At 43.6% G+C, this 20,341-nt stretch overlaps 3 protein-coding genes across 4 annotated transcripts; 2 read left to right on the forward strand and 1 right to left on the reverse strand.

Moving 5' to 3' along the window:
• Positions 1-1,550: 1,550 nt before the first annotated feature.
• On the reverse strand, positions 1,551-7,501 carry LOC116604793 (fibrillin-1). The gene is made up of 4 exons (XM_032367671.2): positions 7,354-7,501; positions 7,114-7,259; positions 2,452-5,922; positions 1,551-1,772 (listed from the first exon to the last, which is right to left on the reverse strand). Exons 2-4 carry the CDS (start codon positions 7,238-7,240, stop codon positions 1,693-1,695), a joined length of 3,678 nt encoding a protein of 1,225 aa, XP_032223562.2. The 5' UTR covers positions 7,241-7,259; positions 7,354-7,501; the 3' UTR covers positions 1,551-1,692.
• A 734-nt stretch (positions 7,502-8,235) lies between these two features.
• On the forward strand, positions 8,236-13,113 carry LOC5499220 (fibrillin-1). 2 transcript variants are annotated; one of them, XM_048724594.1, is made up of 4 exons: positions 8,236-8,383; positions 8,477-8,623; positions 9,842-11,473; positions 12,186-13,113. In XM_048724594.1, the coding sequence occupies exons 2-4, from the start codon at positions 8,497-8,499 to the stop codon at positions 12,263-12,265; spliced, it is 1,839 nt and encodes a 612-aa protein (XP_048580551.1). In that variant the 5' UTR covers positions 8,236-8,383; positions 8,477-8,496; the 3' UTR covers positions 12,266-13,113. The 2 variants fall into 2 exon arrangements, with proteins under 2 accessions (XP_048580551.1, XP_048580552.1); XM_048724595.1 differs by having other exon boundaries at positions 8,273-8,457; positions 8,490-8,623.
• A 1,297-nt stretch (positions 13,114-14,410) lies between these two features.
• LOC116604791 lies at positions 14,411-19,468 on the forward strand. The gene has a single exon (XM_048724466.1). The coding sequence runs from the start codon at positions 14,411-14,413 to the stop codon at positions 19,466-19,468; it is 5,058 nt and encodes a 1,685-aa protein (XP_048580423.1).
• Positions 19,469-20,341: the final 873 nt, after the last annotated feature.

The raw sequence follows: 20,341 nt of genomic DNA on the forward strand, positions 1-20,341 counted from the left end.
TATATATTAATGACCTACCAGCGTGCTTGCAAAATTCTACATCTCCCATGTTTGCGGATGATACTAATTTGACAATATCTGGCGTGTCAATGGAGGAAGTTGAGGGGGCCATGAATGACGACCTGAGTAGGGTTAAATTTTGGCTCAGGGCAAATAAATTGAGCCTTATTGTTGCTAAAACCGAATTTTTGCTGATTGGATCTCGTTATAAGTTAAACAACTTAGATAAACAGCCATCTCTCAGAATCGATTCTAGCAACATTAAGCAAGTATCCCATAGCAAATTATTGGGAGTGACAGTTGATAGTCACTTGTCATGGGCCAACCAAATTGATGAAATTGCAAAAAAAGTCTCCTGTGGTATAGGTGCAATAAGGAGGGTTAAGGACTATGTGGACATAAATACTCTAATCTCTATCTACAATGCCCTTATTAAACCCCACTTTGGGTATTGCAGTGAGGTATGGGATACTCTGGGCCAGGGCCACGTTAGAAGATTGCAAGTCCTACAAAACAGGGCTGCCCGAGTTATTCTAAACTGGAGGAATGACTCCCCCCATCTAGAGGCGCTTGCTGCCTTAGGATGGGACACTTTAGAAGAACAATGGGCAAAATCTAAATCTAAAACAATGTTTAAAGTGTTGAAGGGTCAAGCCCCAGAATGTTTAACCAAATTATTTAAGTTCAAAAATGAAGTTACTAAAATTGATCTCAGGGGTTCAACTTTCTTACTGCAACTACCCCTCCCTAAAACTGAAAACATGAAAAAATATTTTTTATATAGCGTAGCAAAACTGAACAGCTTATCCCCTGAAACAAGAGAATGTGATACAAATGCCTTTGTAACAAAATTAGCCTCTCACAAAAACCAATTTTAAGAATTTATTTTTTTTACAAAAAGAAATTAAATATCTATATATATTTATATACAATTAGTAAAATTATTGTAAATATTGTATCATGTATAAAAGTAGATAGCCAACGCCCCTTGTGAAAACCAGCTATTGTTGTCAGGGTTATAGCGTAGTAAAATGAAAGCTACTACTACTACTATTGCTAACACACTGCTGCAATATTGGAGCTTAAAAGCTTCGTACAAAACTATAAAATATTCTATGTTGACTCTCAGGTCTAGGTAAACAGGGGGGGCGCCCCTCCCCCCACCCCTCAACTAATCGTGGGTACGCGCCTAAAAATCTTAACGTGACTGTGGCTATATCAAGAAAATTGAGCCCAAAATTGCCTTTTTTGCCAAACGCGGTCACTTCCATATAAGTAAGCTAATATATTCCTTATTTGGAAAATCTGCATGATCTTTCAAAAAAACCGTTACTGTGACCATCTTTAGTTAGTTGAGAAGGTCCCTGAAAAGAAAGTTTCCTCGGTACCAGACCCCCAAAACGTTAACGTTTTCTTCATATGGTTATTTTTGTTATACTATGTAGTCAAGGACCTGTTTTTTTTTTACAACTTAGAAAGTTAAATAATAATTTGGTTATTTACAACGTCTTTCCTAATGACTTGATTTAGTCTCAACTACTATATGTACATACTTTTTACATAATTTTTATTCAGAACCATTTTTTATTAGATTAAATGGTCGGAGGAGGGGGGTTCTCCAACAAAAAGTAGATTCCCTCCCCCTTTCTGATATCAATGATTGTCACTCCCTATTCGCTGTGCTGGACTACGCTAGATTGACCAAGCCCTCAATGTCACTATGGCACCAAGAACAAACATCATGAGATGAGGAGCATAAAGAGTTCTTTCTCCTGCAGCACAAATAAACAAGAGTTATTTATTCTAATCTAGCATGTGAACAATCTTAGAGAGAATTTGTTAGAATTTCGAACAACCCACGGCTAATATTTGTGTACAAAGATAATTTCCATTAGACAGGAATGCCTATAGCGATAAATCTGACATGGAATGTGATTCAGTATAAAAATAACCTGTACTTTTTGGAAAATTCAAAATAAATTTTATCAGCTCACATTAAGGATATTTTATTGGAAACACCACAATGAATACCGACATAATTCAAGTTGAAAAAAATACGACTTTAAGGATGCCCTAATACAAGATTTTGGAGGTCTATTGACATAATCACACAAAAAAATTTCACCCAAGCAGCCGCGTGTGGGGGGCACAATACAGAAACATTAAGAACATATTGGGGGGGGGGGGGGGGACAGCCACGCCCCTACTGTTCATTTCCTCATAATTTTTTAAAATATTGGGCCCGATCAACTGCGACGGCTCTGAAACAGATGGTTTATGTACGTTCATAAAACAGAAACCTTAATTTACTTTCAATAAAGATAAATATAAAGAAATGATTGATGAGATAATGATGACATCATTATTTGTTTATTTGTTTGTTTATTTACCTACTATCGAAATGCGATTGTGTGTTTTGCGTTATTTTATTCAAATTGATTGATCACTTACCATTGCAAGTTACGCCGTTACCACGAAATCCATCTTTGCAAGAACATTTAAACGACCCAAGTGTGTTATAACATATCGCATGGGGACTGCATTTGTGGCTTCCATCTCGGCACTCATCAATATCACGACAATAAGCACCATTGCCATGGAAACCTTTTTTGCAAGAACATTTAAACGACCCAAGTGTGTTATCACATGTTGAATGGGGACTACAGTGATGTTTCTCTTCTTGACACTCATCAATATCACGACAACGAGCGCCGTTACCATAGAAACCAGACATGCACATGCAATCATATGAGCCAATGTTGTTTCTGCATTTGGCGTTCTTGTCACATGTGTGATCTCCAGTTACACATTCATCAATGTCGGTACATTTTCTCCCATTTCCGCTGAACCCAGGATTGCATGTGCAATGGTACGAGCCAATGGTGTTGTTGCATCTGGCGTTCTTGTCACATGTGTGGTCCCCAGTTACACATTCATCAATGTCGGTACATTCTCTCCCATTTCCGCTAAACCCAGGATTGCACATGCAATGGTACGAGCCAATGGTGTTGTTGCATCTGGCGTTCTTGTCACATGTGTGGTCCCCAGTTACACATTCATCAATGTCGGTACATTCTCTCCCATTTCCGCTAAACCCAGGATTGCACATGCAATGGTACGAGCCAATGGTGTTGTTGCATCTGGCGTTCTTGTCACATGTGTGGTCCCCTGTTACACATTCATCAATGTCGGTACATTCTCTTCCATCTCCGCTAAACCCTGGGTTGCACATGCAATGGTACGAGCCAATGGTGTTGTTGCATTTGGCGTTCTTGTCACATGTGTGGTCCCCTGTTACACATTCATCAATGTCGGTACAATTTCTTCCACCTCCACTGAACCCAGGATTGCATGTGCAATGGTATGAGCCGATGGTGTTATTGCATTTGGCGTTCTTGTCACATGTGTGGTCCCCTGTTACACATTCATCAATGTCGGTACATTCTCTTCCATCTCCGCTAAACCCTGGGTTGCACATGCAATGGTACGAGCCAATGGTGTTGTTGCATTTGGCGTTCTTGTCACATGTGTGGTCCCCTGTTACACATTCATCAATGTCGGTACAATTTATTCCATCTCCACTGAACCCAGGATTGCATGTACAATGGTACGATCCAATGGTGTTGTTGCATCTGGCGTTCTTGTCACATGTGTGGTCTCCAGTTGCACATTCATCGATGTCGGTACAATTTCTTCCATCTCCACTGAACCCAGGATTGCATCTGCAATGGTACGAGCCAATGATGTTGTTGCATTTGGCGTTCTTGTCACATGTGTGGTCCCCTGTTACACATTCATCAATGTCGGTACATTCTCTTCCATCTCCGCTAAACCCTGGGTTGCACATGCAATGGTACGAGCCAATGGTGTTGTTGCATTTGGCGTTCTTGTCACATGTGTTGTCCCCTGTTACACATTCATCAATGTCGGTACAATTTCTTCCATCTCCACTGAACCCAGGATTGCATGTGCAATGGTATGAGCCGATGGTGTTGTTGCATTTGGCGTTCTTGTCACATGTGTGGTCCCCTGTTACACATTCATCAATGTCGGTACATTCTCTTCCATCTCCGCTAAACCCTGGGTTGCACATGCAATGGTACGAGCCAATGGTGTTGTTGCATTTGGCGTTTTTGTCACATGTGTGGTCTCCAGTTGCACATTCATCGATGTCGGTACAATTTCTTCCATCTCCACTGAACCCAGGATTGCATGTGCAATGGTACGAGCCAATGGTGTTGTTGCATTTGGCGTTCTTGTCACATGTGTGGTCCCCTGTTACACATTCATCAATGTCGGTACAATTTCTTCCACCTCCACTGAACCCAGGATTGCATGTGCAATGGTATGAGCCGATGGTGTTATTGCATTTGGCGTTCTTGTCACATGTGTGGTCCCCTGTTACACATTCATCAATGTCGGTACATTCTCTTCCATCTCCGCTAAACCCTGGGTTGCACATGCAATGGTACGAGCCAATGGTGTTGTTGCATTTGGCGTTCTTGTCACATGTGTGGTCCCCTGTTACACATTCATCAATGTCGGTACAATTTATTCCATCTCCACTGAACCCAGGATTGCATGTACAATGGTACGATCCAATGGTGTTGTTGCATCTGGCGTTCTTGTCACATGTGTGGTCTCCAGTTGCACATTCATCGATGTCGGTACAATTTCTTCCATCTCCACTGAACCCAGGATTGCATCTGCAATGGTACGAGCCAATGATGTTGTTGCATTTGGCGTTCTTGTCACATGTGTGGTCCCCTGTTACACATTCATCAATGTCGGTACATTCTCTTCCATCTCCGCTAAACCCTGGGTTGCACATGCAATGGTACGAGCCAATGGTGTTGTTGCATTTGGCGTTCTTGTCACATGTGTTGTCCCCTGTTACACATTCATCAATGTCGGTACAATTTCTTCCATCTCCACTGAACCCAGGATTGCATGTGCAATGGTATGAGCCGATGGTGTTGTTGCATTTGGCGTTCTTGTCACATGTGTGGTCCCCTGTTACACATTCATCAATGTCGGTACATTCTCTTCCATCTCCGCTAAACCCTGGGTTGCACATGCAATGGTACGAGCCAATGGTGTTGTTGCATTTGGCGTTTTTGTCACATGTGTGGTCTCCAGTTGCACATTCATCGATGTCGGTACAATTTCTTCCATCTCCACTGAACCCAGGATTGCATGTGCAATGGTATGAGCCGATGGTGTTGCCGCATCTGGCGTTCTTGTCACATGTGTGGTCTCCAGTTACACATTCATCAATGTCGGTACATTCTCTCCCATCTCCGCTAAACCCTGGGTTGCACATGCAATGGTACGAGCCAATGGTGTTGTTGCATTTGGCGTTCTTGTCACATGTGTGGTCCCCTGTTACACATTCATCAATGTCGGTACAATTTCTTCCATCTCCGCTAAACCCAGGATTGCACATGCAATGGTATGAGCCGATGGTGTTGTTGCATTTGGCGTTCTTGTCACATGTGTGGTCTCCAGTTGCACATTCATCAATGTCGGTACAATTTCTTCCATCTCCACTGAACCCAGGATTGCATCTGCAATGGTACGAGCCAATGGTGTTGTTGCATCTGGCGTTCTTGTCACATGTGTGGTCCCCTGTTACACATTCATCAATGTCGGTACATTCTCTTCCATCTCCGCTAAACCCTGGGTTGCACATGCAATGGTACGAGCCAATGGTGTTGTTGCATTTGGCGTTTTTGCCACATGTGTGGTTTCCTGCAGAACATTCATCAGTTTCGCTGCACATTTTACCATCGCCTTTAAATCCAAGGCTACATGTGCAGGAGCCAATGGTTTTATCACAAAAAGCGTTCTTGTGGCAAATGGAAGAATTTTGGGTGCAGTTGTAATATACTACATCATATGGTTCGTCACTTTCTTTATCACCTGAAAAATAAAAAAATAGGAATTATCTTTAGATTTTTGCTTACTTTTTTCACGATTTAATAATTTTGCACATGTTAAAAACATATATCTCGACCCCTTGTGGTCAGTCGGCATGCTGGAGTATCTATAGCCTTTACATTTTCCAGCTGTGAAAAAGAAATCTAATTTATGGTGAATTTAAATGTCGCCTGATGGTCTGGCAATTTCATAGAGAAATCCATCATCGTAAGTGAATTCCACAGTGGAATTCACTCGTTGTAATCCTATTGTTAAATTGAATATAATTCTCTGCCATTTTTAGTTGGGAAAGAAGCCAGTCTGTGGTTGTAGATTTACTAAAGAAACTTTACTCTAGTATAACCAATCAGAGCGCGCGTAAGAATTTGACTATAGAAATCAAAGCTAATACACCGGGCATTTAGCTTCCTGGGAAGGCGAATTATGTAACATGCAAAATAGTGTAAAAAATAATATACCTTCTTTTCCTTCATAACTACAGTGATTTACATAAAAAAACATTTCGTTTCTGGTCGCGATTTCTTTCTCGAGAGCATGCAGGCGGGCAGTATTATTTATCACTTTTTGATTTCAAAATTTAAGGCGTTGAAGCTATACTGCAGCGTATAACTCACTAAGCAAATAATGTAGAACAGTTTGCCCACAATCTTTGGAATTAGAGAATGCGTGCAATAGCCACGTGAGAAAAAAGGCTCCATACGATCAGACTACTGAAGGGTTGCCAAAGGGCGAAATTTAAAGCTTACATGATCCCTAACGGTTTTACAGAAAATAATAGAAATTATATAAAGAATGCGGCACAAATTATAGAGGCGAGCGGCGACCTGAAAAAACAATTATTTAATTATGGGAATAAGCCCGAATAAGTCGGGGTAGAAATAAGAACTCCCCAATTGGCAATGTTCATATAAACGATAGAACAATGCACTTTCATTTTCAACTGAGGTCATTACTCAATACTTTGTTGGTAATTCCTCCTACATTGGAACCTGTTTTACTGGGAAATTTCTAACTCTGAATTTCTAACTCGTTTCTTATCAATCTAGGAAAATGCAAGAGACAGCAAATTGCGATAGACATTACGCACCGGTATCAAGCATTCTCAATAGAAAGTCTATGCCTGTTTTAAACCTATTCTTAAATAGTAAAGGAAAGACAGAATATTGTACTCACGGTTAGGATGTGAGCCATGGGCTGATAGAATCGCTGCTATAATAACCACATTGATCACGATAACGCCGATCACTGCAGGAAAGCACAGTTTTTTCATGTCTTTAATATTCATCGTCTGTAACTTCATCTGTAGTTTCTTGTTATACCTAAAAAACAGTGCGGTTATTTTCAATGTTATAGCGCAAGATTTAGCCTCTACGGTTTTCACTCGCTTGAAAAGTCTTCAGAGAGAATGTTTACCTGTAAATTGTTATGTGCTAGTCGTTGTCATTTCTACTTTCTCGCGAAGACTGTTTTGAAAGCAAATACAACTGCGATGCTTGCTGTATCGACGAACATCGAGTTCTTTTATATGCTGTGCTCATTATTGTGTGAAACTTCTAGCCAATCAAGTTGCTCCACGGAAAACAAGAATTCCAAGAAATCGAGGGTATTCCCCCATTTCTATATTTAGTGTCAACAAGAGCTTTGTTTTGAAACGTTTTGACAAGGGCCTTTTAAAACTAAAAATATCAATTTGCCTTGTTTATAGCTTTTTAGAAGGCATAGTTATTAGTTATACCTGCAATAAAATAAGCCAAGAGAGCTGATTATGTAAGAAATATAACTATTGCACCATTTAATCAAATTATTGCACCATCTGAAGCAATACTTATCGACCGGGGGTTCCCCAAAATGCTTTTTTTTTTCAGCAAACCGCCGAGCTCGGAGTACTCAAATTATTCACACTCAACCCAATTTCTTGATTTCCCTTATCTCAGAAATTATATATTTTTCGGTGCTAGAACAGCTGCTTTTACTCGCAGCCGCTCTGAACTCTCTGGCACCGCATGGTAATCAACCACGAAAAGCCAAATATTTCTTACATAATCAGCTCTCTTGGCTTATTTTATTGCAGGTATAACTAATAACTATGCCTTCTAAAAAGCTATAAACAAGGCAAATTGATATTTTTAGTTTTAAAAGGCCCTTGTCAAAACGCCTCAAAAACGTTTCAAAACAAAGCTCTTGTTGACACTAAATATAGAAATGGGGGAATACCCTCGATATATAGAAATGGGGGAATACCCTCGATTTCTTGAAATTCTTGTTTTTCGTGGAGCAACTTGATTGGCTAGAAGTTTCATACCATAATGAGCACAGCCAATGAAAGAACTTGGTGTTCGCCGATACAGCAAGCATCACAGTTGTATTTGCTTTCAAAACAGTCTTCGCGAGAAAGTAGAAAGGAAAACGATTTCCAACCGTACTAGCACATAACAGTTTACAGGTAAACATTCTCTCTGAGGACTTTTCAAGCGAGTGAAAACCGTAGAGGCTAAATCTTGCGCTATAACATTGAAAATAACCGCACTGTTTATAGGTATAACAAGAAACTACAAGATGAAGTTACAGACGATGAAGATTAAAGACATGAAAAAACTGTGCTTTACTGCAGTGATCGGCGTTATCGTGATCATCGTGGTTATTATAGCAGCGATTCTATTAGCCCATGGCTCACATCCTAACTGTGAGTACAATATTCTGTCTTTCTTTTACTATTTAAGAATAGGTTTAAAACAGGCAGAGACTTTCTATTGAGAATGCTTGATACCGGTGCGTAATGTCTATCACAATTTGCTGTCTCTTGCATTTTACTAGATTGATAAGAAACGAGTAAGAAATTCAGAGTTAGAAATTTCCCAGTAAAACAGGTTCCAATGTAGGAGGAATTACCAACAAAGTATTGAGTAATGACCTCAGTTGAAAATGAAAATGCATTGTTCGATCGTTTATATGAGCATTGCCAATTGGAGAGTTCTTATTTCTACCCCGACTTATTCGGGCTTATTCCCATGAATAAATAATTGTTTTTTTCAGGTCGCCGCTCGCCTCTATAATTTGTGCCGCATTCTTTATATATTTTCTATTATTTTCTGTAAAACCGTTAGTGATCATGTAAGCTTTAAATTTCGCCCTTTGGCAACCCTTCAGTAGTCTGATCGTATGGAGCCATTTTTCTCACGTGGCTATTGCACGCATTCTCTAATTCCAAAGATCGTGGGCAAATTGTTCTACGTTATTTGCTTAGTGATTTATATACGTCTTTACGCTGCAGTATAGCTTCAACGCCTTAAATAAAAAAGTGATAAATAATATCTGCCCGCCTGCATGCTCTCGAGGAAGAAATCGCGACCAGAAACGAAATGTTTTTTATGTAAATCACTGTAGTTATAGGCTAAACCTTATGAAGGGAAAGAAGTTATGTTATTTTTTACACTATTTTGCATGTTACACAATTCGCCTTCCCAGGAAGCTAAATGCCCGGTGTATTAGCTTTGATTTCTATAGTCAAATTCTTACTCGCGCTCTGATTGGTTAGACTAGAGTAAAGTTTTTTTAGTAAATCTACAACCACAGAATGGCTTCTTTCCTAACTAAAAATGGCAGAGAATTATATTCAACCTTCAAAAAGGATTTAACAATAGGATTACAACGAGTGAATTCCACCGTGGAATTCACTTACAATGATAAATTTCTCTATGAAATTGCCAGACTATCAGGCGACATTTAACCATAAATTAGATTTCTTTTTCACAGCTGGAAAATGTAAAGGCTATAGATACTCCAGCATGCCGACTGACCACAAAGGGTCGAGATATGTGTTTTTAACATGTGCAAAATTATTAAATCGTGAAAAAAAATAAGCAAAAATCTAAAGATAATTCCTATTTTTTTTATTTTTCAGGTGATAAAGAAAGTGACGAACCATATGATTTAGTATATTACAACTGCAACCAAAAGTCTTCCATTTGCCACAAGAACGCCAAATGCAACAACACCATTGGCTCGTACTATTGCACATGCAATTCAGGGTTTAGCGGAAATGGGAGAGAATGTACCGACATTGATGAATGTGTAACTGGGGCCCACACATGTGACAAGAACGCCAGATGCAACAACACCATTGGATCGTACCATTGCACATGCAATCCTGGGTTCAGTGGAGATGGAAGAAATTGTACCGACATTAATGAATGTGTAACTGGGGACCACACATGTGACAAGAACGCCAAATGCAACAACACCATTGGCTCGTACCATTGCACATGCAATCCAGGGTTCAGCGGAGATGGGAGAGAATGTACCGACATTGATGAATGTGCAACTGGAGACCACACATGTGACAAAAACGCCAAATGCAACAACACCATTGGCTCGTACCATTGCACATGCAATCCTGGGTTTAGCGGAAATGGGAGAGAATGTACCGACATTGATGAATGTGTAACTGGAGACCACACATGTGACAAAAACGCCAAATGCAACAACACCATTGGCTCGTACCATTGCAGATGCAATCCTGGGTTCAGTGGAGATGGAAGAAATTGTACCGACATCGATGAATGTGCAACTGGAGACCACACATGTGACAAGAACGCCAAATGCAACAACACCATTGGCTCATACCATTGCAGATGCAATCCTGGGTTCAGTGGAGATGGAAGAAATTGTACCGACATCGATGAATGTGTAACTGGAGACCACACATGTGACAAGAACGCCAGATGCAACAACATCATTGGCTCATACCATTGCACATGCAATCCTGGGTTCAGTGGAGATGGAAGAAATTGTACCGACATTGATGAATGTGTAACTGGGGACCACACATGTGACAAAAACGCCAAATGCAACAACACCATTGGCTCGTACCATTGCACATGCAATCCAGGGTTCAGCGGAGATGGGAGAGAATGTACCGACATTGATGAATGTGTAACTGGGGACCACACATGTGACAAGAACGCCAAATGCAACAACATCATTGGCTCGTACCATTGCATGTGCAATCCTGGGTTTAGCGGAAATGGGAGAGAATGTACCGACATTGATGAATGTGTAACAGGGGACCACACATGTGACAAGAACGCCAGATGCGGCAACACCATCGGCTCGTACCATTGCACATGCAACCCAGGGTTTAGCGGAAATGGGAGAGAATGTACCGACACTGATGAATGTGTAACAGGGGACCACACATGTGACAAGAACGCCAGATGCGGCAACACCATCGGCTCGTACCATTGCACATGCAACCCAGGGTTTAGCGGAAATGGAAGAGAATGTACCGACATTGATGAATGTGTAACTGGGGACTACACATGTGACAAGAACGCCAAATGCAGAAACAACATTGGCTCATATGATTGCATGTGCATGTCTGGTTTCTATGGTAACGGCGCTCGTTGTCATGATATTGATGAGTGCCGAGATGGAAGCCACAAATGCAGTCCCCATGCGATATGTTATAACACACTTGGGTCGTTTAAATGTTCTTGCAAAGATGGATTTCGTGGTAACGGCGTAACTTGCAATGGTAAGTGATAAATCAATTTGAATAAAATAACGCAAAACACACAATCGCATTTCGATAGTAGGTAAATAAACAAACAAATAAACAAATAATGATGTTGATTGTGGCATTCTAATAAATCATTTCTTTATATTTATCTTTATTGAAAGTAAAGTAAGGTTTCTGTTTTATGAACGTACATAAACCATCTGTTTCAGAGCCGTCGCAGTGGGTCGGGCACAGGGGCCATGTCCCCCCCCCCCCCCCAATATTTTAAAAAATTATGAGGAAAGGAACAGTAGGGGCGTGGCTGTCCCCCCCCCCCCCCCCCCCAATATGTTCTTAATGTTTCTGTATTGTGCCTCCCACACGCAGCTGCTTGGGTGAAATTTTTGTGTGTGATTATGTCAATAGACCTCCAAAATCTTGTATTAGGGCATTCTTAAAGTCGTATTTTTTTCAACTTGAATTATGTCGGGATTCATTGTGGTGTTTCCAATAAAATATCCTTATTGTGAGCTGTTAAAATTTATTTTGAATTTTCCAAAAAGTACAGGTTATTTTTATTCTGAATCACATTCCATGTCAGATTTATCTCTTTAGACATTCTTGTCTAATGGAAATTATCTTTGTACACAAATATTAGCCGTGGGTTGTTCGAAATTCTAACAAGTTCTCTCTAAGATTGTTCACATGCTAGATTAGAATAAATAACTCTTGTTTATTTGTGCTGCAGGAGGAAGAACTCTTTATGCTCCTCATCTCATGATGTTTGTGCTTTGGGCCATAGTGACATTGAGGGCTTGGTCAATCTAGCGTAGTCCAGCACAGCGAATAGGGAGTGACAATCATCGATATCAGAAAGGGGGAGGGAATCAACGTTTTGTTGGAGAACCCCCCTCCTCCGACCATTTAATCTAATAAAAAATGGTTCTGAATAAAAATTATGTAAAAAGTATGTATATATTTTAGTTGAGACTAGTTCAAGTCATTAGGAAAGACGTTGTAAATAACCAAATCATTATTTAACTTTCTAAGTTGTAAAAAAAACAGGTCCTTGACTGCATAGTATAACAAAAATAACCATATGAAGAAAACGTTAACGTTTTGGGGGTCTGGTACCGAGGAAACTTTCTTTTCAGGGACCTTCTCAACTAACTAAAGATGGTCACTGTAACTGACACGCATCAATGTCCGATGCTTCAATGTTTTCGTTATCACTTAGCTATATCAACGCACGCTTAAGATTATGATTAGCTCTCAACATTTTGATATTTAAAGGAAAACCGCTGTTTAGCTCGTTAGTTTATTTTACGATCCTGTCTTAGCCGCATCTAGCTTTTCCTGTTGTAATCACTTTGGAATGCGTTGTATCCTCTATTGGGACACGTTCGGTGCCCACATTATTCACTCAGCCAAAGCCAGCAATCAGGAAGCAACAGCGCTTAAAGAGTTGGAGAACTCTATTATTTTACAGTCCAGAACAGACGTAAGTTTCTAAGCTCAGCTCTTGCCATTTTTGTCTTTATCTGAATTTATTAGAAATCATTGTAAATATTAGAATTGTAATTTTCTGTAATTATTTCGCTCCCTAGTTTTTTACCGCATCGTGCCTGTGATTCTGTAACTCTGCCAGCCAAGTAATAAAGCCATTACAAAAACCAGTTTGGGCTCAGTTTTACACACTACGCGAAGTGGTTAATGCTAGCGAACTTGGTCCTCAACACACCAGCGTGTCTGACTAAACCGGGAACGCAACAGTAAAAAAGTCTGGTAAAAGTCTGGTAAAAGTCTGGTAAACTACAACACAGAGGTAAGCCGTATTGTTCTAACGGAGCCCCCAAAATGAGTCATAGTGAAGCACCAGAACACTCAGAGGAGATCGAAACGGACGGCACACGCCGCACGAAAAAGACGTACAGCGGACTGTGCTATTCTGTCGAACTCAAAAGAAACGAAATTGGCAAATCTATGAAAAGGCTCCTTAAATTAGTAGAGAAGGCTGAAAACGCCAAAAAGGAAGACTGGGGCAAAATGGATATTGGGGCGTTTCTAGGCGAGGTAACAACGGCCCACGACGAATTCACAGGGTTGTTTGGGCAGCTGGGAGGGCTGTACGAACAAGATAAATTTGGGGAATTTGGAGAAGAGTCCAAAATGGTTCCAGAACGGGCTTTACTCGAACGAGTTGGACCACTACTCAATGCAATAAAACGTAGACAATCCGACAAATTGTCGGAAACAAGATCACGTCATTCTCGTACTTCGCGCCATTCTTCAGTAAAAAGTACAGCGAGCAGCGCTAGAGTTAAAGCCTTAGCCGAGGCAAAAGCAGCGCGCGAGGAAGCACACTATGAGCGTCTGATAGCAAAAAAGTATTTAGAGCGCAATGAGCGCGAAGCAGAAGAAGATATAAATCGCGCAAAAGAGCGAGCGCGGAATGAAACTGAAATAGCGATCTTAGAAGCGGACAAAAAGGCGGCGATAGCTAGCGCGAAGCTCAAGGCTATAGAACAAGCGCTCTATGAAGAGGAATACGGGGTTAAATTCAATTTACCCGAATGTCCTAAAAGCGAAGGGAGAACGCAGGATTGGGTAAGCAAAATTACACCAGTAGACCAAGGGTGCCTACAGCGCGCAACCGAGTCGGGAAACGTGCCTAAAGAAACCGTATCACAACACCGCACCCAAACCGCAAGTCACGCCGCGGTTAAACAGGAATTTGGTGACAACCCCGAAAGATCCGCTGATAATCCCTTTGTGAAATGAGAGACCGCCACAATGACACCAGCCACTAACGCCCACTTAGCTACTTTCGGAAACGATCTATTGAACTATAGCGCAAACTTAAACCAACAAATACTAGCCGGGTTAGCACGCCAAAATCTGCCAAAATGCCAACCCGACAAATTTTCAGGCGACGCAACCCTGTTCCACCCATAGAAATCCGCGTTTCTGGCAATGTTAGAAGATGCCAGCGTCTCAGCCACGCAGCAAATAAATTACATGCGCAGTTTCACAAGCGGGGAGCCGCAACGACTAGTAGATAGCTATCGCAAACGTCAGCACCGTGACCCGAGCACGCTATTGAAAGAACTCTGGGCAGAACTTGAGCAACGCTTTGGGGGCCCCGCAGTGATAAGTAAAGAGCTGTTGCAGCGACTGCGCGAGACGGCTAAATTTGGTGAGCGCGACGTAAATGAGTTACAGCACTTCGCTGACCTCTGCTCTGACGTAGAAAGCCAGATTGTTTACCTCCCGGGGCTTGCGTGTCTTAACTTTCCAACAGCACTTCAACCTGTCATAGAAAAACTTCCTCAGTTTATACGCTCTAAGTGGGAAAAAGTAGTAGCACAATTCGGCGACGCCAACTATGGGGCTTATCCGCAATTTTCTATTTTCGCAAAAATCGTAAAGGAGCAAGCCAGGATTAAAAACAATCCTAACCTTGTGTCACTCGACACAACGACCCCACCAACTCAGTCACGCAAAAAGGTGCTTAAAACGGAACTTGAAAAACCGCCAGGGAAAGACGAAACTATAAATAAAGACAAACACTGCCCCTTTCATGATAGAGAAGGTCACGCACTCACTGATTGTCACGCCTTCGCGAAGAAATCACTCAATGAGCGCACCAAATGGATTCGCGACGCACGCCTATGTTTTCGATGCTTTGATCCTGCGCACGTAGCGCGCGACTGCGCGACCAAAATAAAATGTAGCGTGTGCGCAGACGAGCGACATAACGGACTGCTACATAGAGAAAAGCCACCGGCTCGATCCCAAACCCCGGAGAAAAAAGAAAAGGAGCAGTCCCAAAGAGAAGTCTCGACGAAGTGTACACTGTTGTGTGACAGGAAAAACAGTCCGACATCCTGTAGCAAAGTACTCCCGGTCGACGTCTTCTTAGCCAACTCCCCAGAACAAGCGCACCGCGTCTACGCCATCATCGATGAGCAAAGCAACTCGACCCTGATTACCAGTGAACTAGCAGATGAGCTCGGCGCAGATGGTCCCTCTGAAAAGTACTTTCTTTCTACCTGCTCGGGAGACAAGGAAGAAAAGCAAGGACGCCGAGTCCTCGGGCTGATAGTGCGATCGCTCAACGGAACCGAACACAAACTCCCCACTGCAGTCGAGTGCGACTCAATTCCCGAAGACAAGCGAGAAATACCAACGCCTGAGATGGCGAGGAGCTTCCCACACCTACGCGAAATCGCCGCTCACATACCTCCCCCTGAACGAGAGGCCGGAGTACACCTGTTGATAGGACGAGACGCCCCGGAGCTACTGAAAGTGAGAGAGTTTCGCAACGGCCCCAGAGGAGCCCCTTGGGCTCAACGCCTTGACCTCGGCTGGACGATAACCGGGCAGATGTGCCTCGATTTCGGCAAGGGCCCCGCGCATGTCCTCGCCCGACGCACCACTCTCTCACCGGAAGTACCCATAGCGGAACCTGAAAGAGAAACTGCAACCGACTACGAGCTAGTCCCCTGCCCTAACCAGCTTAAACTGACAGACGGGTTGCTTGGGCGCAACGCTCTCCCGAAAGAGGAGGAAGTCTTCGCGACCACTAAAGACGACAACGTGACCAGCCTGTCTATAGACGACCAAAGATTCCTGGAGATAATGGAAAAGGGGATACACAAGAATAACAGTGGAAACTGGGAGATGCCCCTTCCCTTCCGAGATAGTAACCCAGAGATGCCAAACAACCGCGCGCAGGCGATGAGCAGACTCCAGAACCTCACGAGATCCTTCGCAAGGAAGCCACAGCTAAAAACAGATTATGTTGAGTTCATGGGAAAGGTGCTGGGCAAAGGCCACGCCTCACCCGTCCCCCCTGATCAGATACAAGCGCCCCCCGGACGCCTGTTTTACTTATCACACTTCCCGACGTATCACAATACAAAGAAAACCATCCGTGTAGTCTTCGACTCAAGCTGCGAGTTTGAGGGCGTGTCCCTCAACAAAGTACTCCTGCCGGGACCCGACCTAATGAATAACCTTATCGGAGTTCTCATGCGATTTAGAAAAGAAGAAGTGGCAGTCATGTGCGACGTGGAGCAAATGTTCCACTCGTTCCACGTAAATCCCGAACACAGGAACTTTCTCAGGTTCCTTTGGTTCGAAAACAACGACCCCGAAGCGAGGATTATAGAGTACCGAATGAACGTTCACCTTTTTGGCAATGGGCCAAGCCCCGCCGTTGCCACCTTCGGCCTTCGAGCCACAGTAAACGACGGCGAGGAGAAGTGCAGTGAGGCAGTCAGACAGTTCGTCAATAGGAACTTCTACGTGGACGATGGGCTCGTCTCGGTAAGCACACCTAAAGAAGCCGTACAACTGGTGACAAACACACAAGCTGCACTCGCCACCAGAAACCTGAGACTACACAAGGTGGTCTCAAATTCAGTAGAAGTCGTCCAATCCTTCCCCGCCGAAGACCGGGCGAAGGATCTCAAGGACCTAGACCTGAGCCATGACGACCTTCCAGCCCAAAGATCCCTAGGGGTATACTGGGAATTACGGAGCGATTCCTTCGCCTATCGGGTCTCGCCTCCAGACAAGCCTTTCACTAGAAGAGGAGTCCTGTCTGTGGTAAACTCAGTTTACGACCCCCTAGGTCACGCTGCTCCAGTTATGCTACAAGGGAAGAAGATCCTCCAGCGCCTCGTAGCAATGGGTAAGAAACCCGAAGACAACGGCGACCCCCTTGGCTGGCATGACCCCCTCCCCCCGGTTATGAAAGACAAGTGGACTCAGTGGAGAGAATCACTAAGCAGCCTCCAGGGCGTGAACGTTCCCCGCTGTTACCACCCTAAGGGATTTGGAGAAGTTGTTAAAAGCGAACTTCACGTGTTCTCCGACGCCAGCCAAGACGCCATCGGCATCGCCGTCTATCTACGCCTCATTAACGTGCGAAATCAAGTGAGCGTGTCCTTAGTCTATGGACAAGCGAAAGTCGCGCCCCTACAGCCGACTAGCATACCGCGTCTCGAGCTTTGCGGCGCAGTCCTAGCTGTGCAGGCAGCGCACAGAGTCCTACGAGAAATAGATATAGCAGTAGAGCGCGTGTACTACTACACAGATTCTAAGGTTGTGCTCGGGTACATCTCAAACGACAGTCGACGGTTCTATACCTATGTGGCGAACCGAGTACAAATCATCCGCAGCATGACTTCGCCAGACCAATGGTACTACATCGAAAGCGCCCTGAACCCCGCCGACCAAGCGACGCGCGGACTGAAAGCGGGCGCGCTCATGACCTCAACCTGGATCAAGGGACCTGACTTCCTTAACCAAGGAGAATATGTAACTACTAAAGAGGATAACGAGACCCTAGCGCCAAATGACCCGGAAGTAAGGAAGGAAGTGAAAGCTACCAAAACGGCGAAAACGCACAAAACCGGCCTTGGAGCAGATAGATTTAAGCGCTTTTCCAGTTTCGAGTCTCTGCAGCGCGCGCTAGCTATCGTTATCGCCTTTGTCCGGAGATTCAAATCTCGCCGAAACACAACTAAGAAAGAAATCAACCAGGATGATGACAGTCACAGGCAATCGCCTATTCCAATCGAAATTCTAAACCAAGCCACCGCCATAGTAGTGCGCGAAGCGCAAAGAGAAGCCTTTGGCACACAATGGCGACTAATCAAAGACGCCGGTCTACCTGAAGACGCCGCAGACCGCGCATCGCAAACCAAGAGAAAAGCAACCCTAAAAAGCTCAAACATGTACCAGCTAGACCCCTTCGTAGACGATCAAGGGCTGATTCGCGTCGGAGGCAGGCTAAGACGAGCTGATCTCGGCTACATCGAGAGACACCCAGTCCTCCTCCCAAATGACCATCATCTATCAAAGCTTATTGTCAGACACTTCCACCAAAGAGTCAAGCACCAAGGTAGACAGATCACTGGAGGAGCAATAAGACAAGCAGGATACTGGCTCATCGGGAGCCATAGAGCAGTCAGCAAAGAAATCAGCCAATGTGTAGTGTGCAAGAAGTTAAGAGGCAAACCGGTCGAGCAACACATGGCCGACCTCCCGCCCGACCGCACTGAAGTCGCCCCTCCGTTCACGAACGTCGGATTTGATGTGTTCGGGCCGTGGACTATTCATACAAGGAAGACTAGAGGAGGAGTCCTCAACTCCAAGCGCTGGGGCCTAGTATTCACTTGCCTCAGCAGCCGAGCAATCCACATAGAGCTGCTGGAGTCAATGGATGCTAGCGCCTTCATCTCCGCTCTCAGAAGATTCTTTTCCCTAAGAGGAGCAGCGTCACTCCTGCGATGCGATCGAGGCACAAATTTTGTAGGAGCAAATACGGAGCTCGAGGAGTCCCTCAAAGCTATCGAAATAGATCAGTCGGTAACAAAGTACGTAACAGAGCAAGGATGTACGTGGCTCTTCAACCCTCCCCATGCCTCACACTTCGGCGGCGTGTGGGAGAGGCAAATCAACACCATCCGCCGAGTCCTAGACGGCATGTTCGCAGAGCTCGGAAAAGCGCAGCTAACGCACGAGCTGCTCTCCACGCTTATGGCCGAAGTCGTCGCTATCGTTAACGCGCGACCTATTACAGCAATACCATCTGATGTCGATAACCCACAACCACTCTCACCTGCAACCCTACTCACTATGAAGACACGCCCAGCCGGCTCCCCTCCAGGTCAGTTCCTACCAGTGGACCTGTACGCACGTCGCCGCTGGAGACAAACTCAGTACTTGGCCGAGCAATTTTGGGTAAGGTGGAGACGTGAGTACCTACAAAATCTACAGCCTAGGCGCAAGTGGAACGAGCAACAGAGAAACCTCCAAGAGGGAGACATCGTGCTTCTCAAGGACGACTCCGCCGTACGCAACAACTGGCCCATAGGACGCATATCGGAGGCGATCAAGAGTGCCGACGATAAAGTTAGAAAAGTTAAAGTAGATGTAGTTAGAGACGGAGAAAAGAAGACCTACCTACGCCCAATCAAAGAATTAGTCCTGTTATTACCGAACGAGGGTAAAGTTTAAAATAATGTATAAGTAGCAAGGATAAGAATCCTTGAGCGAGGAGTGTAACTGACACGCATCAATGTCCGATGCTTCAATGTTTTCGTTATCACTTAGCTATATCAACGCACGCTTAAGATTATGATTAGCTCTCAACATTTTGATATTTAAAGGAAAACCGCTGTTTAGCTCGTTAGTTTATTTTACGATCCTGTCTTAGCCGCATCTAGCTTTTCCTGTTGTAATCACTTTGGAATGCGTTGTATCCTCTATTGGGACACGTTCGGTGCCCACATTATTCACTCAGCCAAAGCCAGCAATCAGGAAGCAACAGCGCTTAAAGAGTTGGAGAACTCTATTATTTTACAGTCCAGAACAGACGTAAGTTTCTAAGCTCAGCTCTTGCCATTTTTGTCTTTATCTGAATTTATTAGAAATCATTGTAAATATTAGAATTGTAATTTTCTGTAATTATTTCGCTCCCTAGTTTTTTACCGCATCGTGCCTGTGATTCTGTAACTCTGCCAGCCAAGTAATAAAGCCATTACAAAAACCAGTTTGGGCTCAGTTTTACACACTACGCGAAGTGGTTAATGCTAGCGAACTTGGTCCTCAACACACCAGCGTGTCTGACTAAACCGGGAACGCAACAGTCACAGTAACTGTTTTTCTCTTCTGATTACAAGTCATAAAGTTTACGAAGCCCCTGGGGTACGCTCACTTTAAAAATTTACAAAGATTATGCAGATTTTCCAAATAATGAATATATTAGCTTCCTTATATGGAAGTGACCGCGTTTGGCAAAAACGACAATTTTGGGCTCAAATTTCTTGATATGGCCCCAGTCACGTTATGATTTACAGGCGCGTACCCACGATTAGTTGAGAGGTAGAG

Source organism: Nematostella vectensis, chromosome 3 (assembly GCF_932526225.1).
Source record: "Nematostella vectensis chromosome 3, jaNemVect1.1, whole genome shotgun sequence".
Classification (NCBI taxonomy): Eukaryota; Metazoa; Cnidaria; class Anthozoa; order Actiniaria; family Edwardsiidae; genus Nematostella; species Nematostella vectensis.

What these genes read in the sequence shown, in the direction of transcription:
- LOC5499220 (XM_048724594.1), top strand. Translation starts at nt 8,497, where the DNA reads ATGAAGTTACAGACGATGAAGATTAAAGACATGAAAAAACTGTGCTTT. An exon ending in CCATGGCTCACATCCTAACT is followed by an intron (nt 8,624 to 9,841) that starts GTGAGTACAATA and finishes TTTATTTTTCAG; the next exon opens with GTGATAAAGAAAGTGACGAA. An exon ending in TAACGGCGTAACTTGCAATG is followed by an intron (nt 11,474 to 12,185) that starts GTAAGTGATAAA and finishes TTTGTGCTGCAG; the next exon opens with GAGGAAGAACTCTTTATGCT.
- LOC116604791 (XM_048724466.1), top strand. Translation starts at nt 14,411, where the DNA reads ATGTTAGAAGATGCCAGCGTCTCAGCCACGCAGCAAATAAATTACATG.
- LOC116604793 (XM_032367671.2), bottom strand. Translation starts at nt 7,240, where the DNA reads ATGAAGTTACAGACGATGAATATTAAAGACATGAAAAAACTGTGCTTT. An exon ending in CCATGGCTCACATCCTAACC is followed by an intron (nt 5,923 to 7,113) that starts GTGAGTACAATA and finishes TTTATTTTTCAG; the next exon opens with GTGATAAAGAAAGTGACGAA. An exon ending in TAACGGCGTAACTTGCAATG is followed by an intron (nt 1,773 to 2,451) that starts GTAAGTGATCAA and finishes TTTGTGCTGCAG; the next exon opens with GAGAAAGAACTCTTTATGCT.